The following is an 8,807-nucleotide window of genomic DNA, read 5'->3' as shown; positions in this document are numbered from 1 at the left end:
GCACGCACGCACGCACGCACACACACACACACACACACACACAAGAAGCATACCACTCACGCTTCCCCGACATGTTTTCTTTAGCAACAGCCAAGATAACGCAAGAGAGCGACGCAAACACCACACAACTACGACATTAGCGGTAGAGTCACGTATGCCATTTGAAAGTTCAACGCCAGATAATGGGGCCACGCGAGAGCCACACGTGGAGGCAAATAACCGTGTGAAAAAATGAGCCATAAAATAGTCCTGACTTTGTCAGCTGAAAAGAACTATTGCACGCTGGGGACGTCACCGCTCATGCCGTCGATAGGCAGCGTAAGCAGCATTACACAATTCAACCATGTCGGAAAATTGCACCTCTTTTATATATTGCGAGGATGCCAATATATGTCAGTTATGTACGAAGCTTACAGAAAGCAACGACTACGCATAATGCACAAAATCCTAAAAGTTATATATATATTTTGGGTTCTACCAAATTCGATATATTCAATTCCATTTTTATACTCAATGCCGTCATTCCAAAAATCCTACCGCTTTTTTGTCGTGAGGATACTGATATGTATCACTTATTTGCGAAAGTGCCATGAAAGCGGCAGCTGCATAACACGAATTTGTTAAAATTGCATGTCATTTGCCATTCATGGTCTGGCTTTTGCAGGCGTTAATATGAACACCGTGGCTAATCGGTAACCCAAGAACAATATCTTAATGACTTTAGGTTCGACAAATTTGGTAACAGAGCACAAATTCACTTGAATCCTTTAGTGATAACCAAATCATGCCTTGAACAACATTGACTGAGAGTCAATTGGCGGCCACTATATCTGGAAATCGTGCCCACGAACGCCAGATATGACTCGACAATGATGTGTTGTTCGGCCTTGATTGCCGAGTGGCCAGTGGAATGGCAGGATTTGGATGACGTTATTATGACATCATGGATGCCTGGGTGAGCTCGAAATAGTCTGGGCATCTTCGCGGGCGTATGGCTCAAAAACTGGAGGAGTTTAGGTCATACGAAGGGTAGGGCTGTGAACTGCACCAGCTGATCTTAAAGATGGCCATTTCAGTTCAAAGCCCCATACCAATTTGGAAAACTCCCTTCAACAAAACACCTACTCAAGCTTCCTGATGCACTTCACTACATGACCCAGTCAAAATACATGACGCAAAAAGCGATTACCGTACCTTTCAATGAGCAATGTTCTTACTGCTCCCTCCTCCAGATCAAGGGGGAGAGAGACAGCGACTTAAGCCGAATACCACCGTACGAACAGGACGCTACATCCCGCGGCTGTGGCACAGTCGCGTCTGACTGGGACGAAACCCACGCCGGCCTCTAGACGGGATCGCGAGGGCGTGCCGCCCACGTCCGTCATCACGTGACCGTCTGCCGGCACGGCGGCTGTGACTGCGCAGCTCGCCAGCAGCGGGCACTGGAGCGGCCGCTGCCGTCCGCGACACCACCGGAGCGGCGCCGGCCGATGCCGCCGCACGGCAGCGCCGGCGCTCCGCGGCCGATCCGGGGCCGACCATCGGCCGCGGTCGGCGGACGACGCCGGCGGCCACAGAAAGCAGGCAGGTCAGCTCCCGACGGCCGCTGGATCGTCGGAGCCCCATTCACCCCAGAGGGCCCATGAGGCCGACGAGTTCCTGGGTACCAGGGCAAAAACATCCTGATAGGGCCGCAGGGAAATTGTGTTCCTGAGGAGCGAGCGTATACGGTAAACAAGGCGATGCAGCTTACTTGCTCACTCACATTATTCTTGATGGTGTCATTAGTTGTTATGCCGAGATGCACACAGCCAAAACCTTTAAAGACCTGAAAAGGTGCCTTTCAATCTGAATAAGTGTCATTCATTTCACAACCGTTGAGACCCTAATGACCACAAGTTGGAAGTGCTGCTCGCATTTACACCCCTTTTGGGAATGAATACTGCAATCGCCGAAGTGGTCCTCTGATGTGATGCCTCCCTGGGTGAATGAGTGCTTCAGCGATACTGGTGCGATAACTCAGGGAGCAGGAAACGTCGCGGGCCGGGCGAGTCGCACCTCGGGTGGCGGCCGTTCTAAGAAAGGGCCTTACCCCCGACAGTGCGTCGAGTCGTCTGCGCAGGCGCCGGCCCTACGTGCCGAGTCCATTTCATTTGCAGTGGGCCCGGCCGGTCGTGCGGCCGCCGGCCGGGCGTGCAAACGGTAACGAGCGGCCGCCTCTGCCTAATTCATGACCCAGCCGAGCCGGCGCACCCGGATCTGGCGCCGGCCGAGGCCGGTCAGGGACGGCTGGGACGGCCCGCTCCGGCGTCAGGTCGATCGCGGCTCGCGGCTCGCGGCGCGGCGCGGCCAGGTCGCGCGCGTCGACGCGAGCCGGGTCACCCGGACGGCCGTGCCGGCGAGGCACTCCGGCGGGATTTGCGTCACCACTGCTGTCCACCGTGAGCCGGTGGAGTCCGCGAGCGATGCCCTGTAGTCGCCGTGGACGGACCGAGCACCCGCAGGACGCTCGCGCCGCCCGGTCTTGCTTTCTCCGGCCAATACCGACGGGCCAAACGGCAAAGCTCAAAAGCAGTACAAGTGTAGAATCATTGTCCAAGCAATGGCGCCCCGTTCGCCACCTAAGCGTGGCACCGTCAACAATGGTGCATCGGGCGATCGCTGTTTACATTCACACGCGAAGAACTGCTCGGCGCGATGTGCCAATCGCTGTGAGTGTCGCACGGAACGTCAATTTGGAAAATACCTAATTTTCGAAACGTCCCGGGGAAGATACAATTGCCGCCGTGAGGCCCCAGGGGCAGTCGAGTCACAAATGGGACGTCACGGACGAGGACGCGGGACACCATCCCGGCACTGCTCGCAAGCGCCCAGCCAAAAGGCGAGACAATCATCCGGAGGCGACAGCTGGCTGCTCCACGGTGACGCAGTCGCGTGGCGATCGCGCTCCGCGTCGCAGTGCCGCGCGTTCACCGGTTTGCTGGTGCCGGCTGCGACGCCCGAGATGCTCCGCTCAGCAGCGACAATCAGCCAGCTAAGGTGTCCTGATCCTGGCCGGCACGTGCGGCGCCCACGCTCGGCCGGCTGCCTCCCGCCGGCACGCACCGCCGTCAAGCAACTGATTGGACACACGATCCCGTTCGACGGGCCGGATTAGCCGGTCGCGTCGCGCGTCCGGTCGCGCGGCACGCCCGTAAGGATCGGGCGCGGAGGACAGGCGGCGGCAGTGTACACGAGCGGAGTGCCCCTCCGCCTCCCACGGCACCGGCGCGCCCGGGGGTCGGCGGTGCTCGCGTGCTCCGCTGCTCACCCAGCCTGAACTCCGTCGCTGATAGTCCGTAACGGCGAAATAGTATGACATCGATTTCGAATTTTTGGTACACGCACTGCTTGCTAGGATCTATTATGAAGTTTTTCAAGAGCGGGCCATCGCATCTTTACCACTAGGTTTTAACAAGCGCTCATGAAGCATAAGGTGCATGCATCACCTTGTTTTTATACTGCCGTTTGGAGTTGGCGGTGAAAAATCGCTACAAGAGAGTCGCAGAAACGTGTCTACACGTGGGCTTGTTCATGACGCATTAAACCATGCAAAATATCGCGTGAGCCAGCGGTGTTCGGAGCGGTGGAAACATGTTATGGAAAAGACGGCCTGCTACGAAAAGCGGCCTACATGTCCCAAAGTGGCCATATAGGCCGCTGACAGCGGCGGAAGGGTTTCTGAAGCGTCGGCCTGAGGGGTGTACACAGCAAAGGACATTTGTCACCGCATTGGACCACAGCAACCAACGTTCATAATAGTCGTACCTATGGCCATAAATCGTCTAACCAAAGCTAATGGATGTTGTGTTGCATGCGAAAGGCTACAGCTCGTGTCACTGGCGGACAAGAAATCGCCCAATGCAAAAACAGGCGGCTGCATCCCCGGAGCCAGTTACGCTAGATAATGACGCCAGCCCATCAGCACCACTCGACTCCGATCCGCTGACCACTGCTGGCTGGCCAAAGACGACGTTTCCGCTGACCTACCCACCGACCAATGAGGCCAGTTATCGATATTGTTGCCGACCATCACCGTTGCTCAATTATCAAGCGGGTGCAAACGCACACTGCCAAACGTCCCGGCTTAATGGCGTTGAACACGAATGAAGACGTCGAGACATAGCAAAAAGCAGCCGAAGGCAGCCACAGCTTACTTTCACAGGTGTGTTGGGATAGCCGACACAGGTTAGCTCCTTTTGTGCTATATGAGCAAATGTCCTAAAAACATACATTTTCCACCAATGACAATTTTATTAAGAACTGCTTAGCTTTCTTTCATCCATAGGCCAGCAATGTCACTGGAACTTAACGAAGCACTCAGCCGCTGATGCTCTATGCGTCCCCTGCCTCTCACTAGGCAGGACGGGCAAAACGGAACCTCTTACCTCTGGCTTCCCATGCCCGCGGCTAAACCACCATACTACCAGTACCTATCCGGAGACGGCCCTGCCCAACAGTGGTAGTCGCTTAAAGGCTGTTCTTTCCCTGGGATGGCACTAAAGCTTCTAGACAGCGTCAGTTCGCCAGCAGTCCCTGAAAGAGCCAGGGACTCTGCGTATTCACGAGCCCATCCGGGACGTCTTTTCATTCAACCAAAACACCGGGATACTTACTTTGCGTTTCAGATTCCCACCCAGACAACCGTCTATTGTCAGTAAGGAGAGCCTACTGATCACCTTTCAGGCTAATCTGCAGCACTAGCTTCTTCACTTGTGGCAAAACCTGCTCGTTTCACTAGGCTCGCTTCAGTCTGCAGTCCAACATGACTGCCACATTCCGCCGTGCTATCAACTCAGCGAGCCCCTCGTCGTGCGGCACACCCCACCTAGCCCCCTTGTGGTGCGGCACACCCCACTGAGCCCCCTTGTGGTGCGGCACACCCCACTGAGCCCCCTTGTGGTGCGGCACACCCCACTGAGCCCCTCGTGGTGCAGCACACTCCACTGAGCCCTCTCGTGGTGCGGCACACCCCACTGAGCCCCCTTGTGGTGCGGCATACCCCACTAAGCCCCCTTATGGTGCGGCACACCCCACTGAGCAGCGTGCCACACCACCAGCAGATATCTGAGGCTTACAGCTTTCGGTAGTTCAAATTTAACATTTCTCACTTTATTTTCCATCAATTTCTTGGCAAGCGGGCACCCCAGGCAATTTCTAACGGTATTCATGAGCTTTCAAAACCCACTACCGAAAGCGCAGACAGAGCTGAAGCAGAGGGCTGAAAGCAGCATATCGCTTACAGGTCATTGCAACTGCCATGACCCACCGGAAGCTCACTTCTGCGTTTCAGCATTACGGAAAGGAGGAGCCTCGCGGTGACGTCATTACGGCCCAGCTCCCCGGAACGCAACAAATGGATACAAACCCCGACCATCATTGTAGCGTCCGTTGTGGGCAATGGCTGGCGGTAATTGCGAACTTTTAAAGATTGCTTGAAAGACAATTAAAGTTCGGTGTGCACGCAGACGTTTTTATGAGCATTACAGTGCGACGGTTAACATAAATCTTAAAAGTTTCCTAGCGTCTATATCTTAGCGGCACGACTTTGGTGGCTTATTTTTGGTTAGAAACGCTTTGCAGATCATTAAAATAAGGTTTTTAAATAACTAAATGTTAAAAAATTGCGGTCTGTGTGTACACAAAAGAACATGCTTATACGAGTAGGCATCATGCCAGACCTACCCCTACCACAACTTGCCGATTTGTTTACACTATTGTAGTGTATGGCAGTTGTTTAGAGCGCCTACGCGCCAGGCACTTACAGTTGCGCGAGAGAGTTGGCCTTGGGTGGTGGCGTGTGGAAGGGGCGCGAAGTGTTCGGACGCCTCGGACGTTATATTATTGCTATTGTTGTTATTACCGAGGCATTGGGCAAATACTCAAGGTAACACCTGACTTAGTGTTTGGTCGGGCTGTGAGAGCGGACGACACTACAACTATTCCGTGGCATATCTGGAGTAGACGCGACAAAATAAACTTTATATCCTATCAGCCTCCTGTTCATATACGTATATATATATATATATATATATATATATATATATATATATATATATATATATATATATATATATATATGTGGTACCTACAGACCTCACATGCCGAAAAATGGTACACTGTAAATGCTCCTTGAATTAAATGATTCTCAAAGTCCGCACTGCTCCACACGACACCAGTGTAAACAATAATGGCGTGGCCAGCATCAAACGCCCTCGACCGATCTCCACTGTTTCCAAGCCTGGTATGATCCTGGACTTTGGGTGGAGTTAAGGCATGGGCTGAAAAAGCGTATATCTAAAAACGTATGTCATACGAAGTCCTCGTTTCGTGTTATCAACTTACTTGGAGCGAATTTATGCATCGCGAAAAACGCTAGTATCCTATTCTCAACTATGTTTTGACATTTTTGCCGAAGTTTGTGTACCTCATACGGAATTAGTTCATATGCACGGGGATATTACAGCGTGTGGGCTACCATGGCGTAATTCTTGGAAATAGCTCCGACGCCGGGCAAACTCATGTTTTTGGTTGCCTGACAGCTATTGAATGCGGCGCCGGCTTCCTGCTGGATCGCACGCTTCACTAGCGACGCAGCAGTGCGCGGCCTGAAGATGCCTGGTTCGATGTCCGGCCACCGAGACGACGTTCCAGGTTAGCGTACCAAAATACTCCATGCCTCCGATGGGAGCAAAGCGCTTTCCTCCGTGACGGTGCCGGACTTACCCTTCTCGCGGTCCGCCCTGAGTGAGGTCGAACACTTGACGAGGGTTGAGCAGCCACTGGAACTTCTGCATCAGCTTGGCGCCCTGGTTACCGCCACTCTTGGGGTTGAGGAACACGATGACAGGGTGCACGTTGGCCGTCGGAATGGGCTTGATGGCGAACGCCCGCGTCTGGTCCTTATCGATCTGCAGTAGGAATGCAGTCGCACGCTGTGACATAAAATGGCCTCAGATGTCCGGTGCTCCGCCATTACATTGGAGTACGTGACACGGGCTATATCCGGGCTCACGCTTCAAAACCAGACGCATTCGTACGCACGGAGTTGTGCAGCAAGTTCGCTGTCACTTTTGATAGCGAAAAAGCAACAAACATGCAGAGACATCTAAAAAAAATCGTCGACCTGTCAAGGACGAGCGGGCACAAAAGGTAGCTGGCTGGTCCAGGGTAAGCATTTAATACATCCAGTGAAGCGTATGCCTTTCATTTGGGCTAAGGGAGCCCGAGACTAACACAATCACCAGCATCATGGTCGCGAACACCACGCATCGATTGAGTGCGTGGTGGAGCAGAGCTCACGCTCGTGGCGGAGCGTATTACATTGATCACTAATGAGATGACCCTTGTTGCTGATGTGATTACCACCCACCCGCCTGCCATGGTCGGATGACGAGAAAATGACAGCGCTGGCTTCAGCCGACATTAATACCGAGTTTGATGACGCAAATTACTGAGTGCGATCGATGGCTGAGTGTAATACGATGTGGTGTAGGATGATAAGTGCAGCAGACACGATAGCGTAGTAGCAAGACGTCGAGCTGGAAGAAAGAAGCTAACGTTGATGAAAATGTGCTTATAATTTTGGATAGCATTCGGATTTACACGCCTCAACATTAGCTCCATTGATGTGGATAGAGAATACGCGTCTTAGGTATTTTATATTTCATGTCATGCCCCAACGCCACGCATTGGTGATGTGGGTGGAGGTTGGAGCATCCTACAACTTGAAACCAAAAAAGCAAGCCTCTGGCATGTAACAGTCTTGGTTTCTTCATCTTACATGAGCCCCTGACATAATAAGACCAGCCTGCTCCAGCCGTGGCTGCTTCCGCATCCGCCATCTTTACAGCTGATTTTCAAAACAATGGAATTCGCTTCGATACAACGATACTAGCGCATCCCCGCAATGCAAATTTACATCCGTGCATACACTGGCAGTTCGTCGCACGAAACGGAAAAAACTCATAATTTTGATTGCACCGTATATGTGCATGTGACGGGGACCACTCAAGGGGATCTTTAATCTGATTAGAAAAAATGAGAATGATTAAATACCTGAACAGCTCACAGGCAGCACCTACACTAACAATGGGTCACTGAAAAGAGCGTAAGTCGTAGTTGTATTTTATGAAGTCGGGCTGTCGTCGGTTCTAAATCAGAAGGGGGTAGGCCACCTTTCGTGTACCTTTCGTTTATTAGATCAGACGCGTCCGATTTGATCAGTAATACGGTTTTCTGGAAATTCTTCTGAATAGCTCAAAACTTTGATTTGAGGCAATGCTTTCGGCAGAAGAAATCTGACTGGGCCCCCTACTCATCACCGTGAAAGTAAACTTTTCATTTGCCTTGCTTTTTGCGTGTGCTTTTCGCAATGTTTGCAATGCACTAATTTGCCAAAATATCTTTGTGCTTTAAATGCCACGGAAGCGTGAAAAAGTAATTTGGAAAAACAATATAAACACATGAAGCTATAATCACAACAAACTAGCAAACCGTTACACTATGGCTTTGATTTCCCACTACCGCGTTTAGCGCAGTGGGTCTTTTCGAAGCACACTTTGAATTTAGGAGACAGCAGAGTATCACATGGTTTACAGTGACGCACTGTCCCAAACGTCAACCAATGCGCTTGTCAGTAAGTAGCCCTCGTCACCCACCGAACCATTTGCAAACGTTCATTTGCGCTGACGTCATTCTTACTAGCACAGGTGCCACTTTTAACCGCCTAACCCACAATGTACGGGTTAGAACACCTCAAGGACGGT

General features: G+C 52.0%; 1 protein-coding gene across 1 annotated transcript in view; it reads right to left on the bottom strand.

Annotated features, from left to right (window-relative positions):
• The window catches only part of LOC119107044 (eye-specific diacylglycerol kinase-like), a 53,416-nt gene that overhangs the window by 19,325 nt on the left and 25,284 nt on the right, over positions 1–8,807 (bottom strand). The window contains 1 exon segment of the mRNA XM_037230397.1: positions 6,766–6,950. Within this exon segment, the coding sequence (XP_037086292.1) occupies positions 6,766–6,950 (185 nt within the window).

The sequence above is a fragment of the Pollicipes pollicipes genome, unplaced genomic scaffold, assembly GCF_011947565.3.
Source record: "Pollicipes pollicipes isolate AB1234 unplaced genomic scaffold, Ppol_2.1 Scaffold_6677;HRSCAF=7910_pilon_pilon_pilon, whole genome shotgun sequence".
NCBI classification, from domain to species: Eukaryota; Metazoa; Arthropoda; class Thecostraca; order Pollicipedomorpha; family Pollicipedidae; genus Pollicipes; species Pollicipes pollicipes.
The sequence above is the reverse complement of the archived record's forward strand: the minus strand, read 5'-3'. Positions and strand labels throughout refer to the sequence as shown.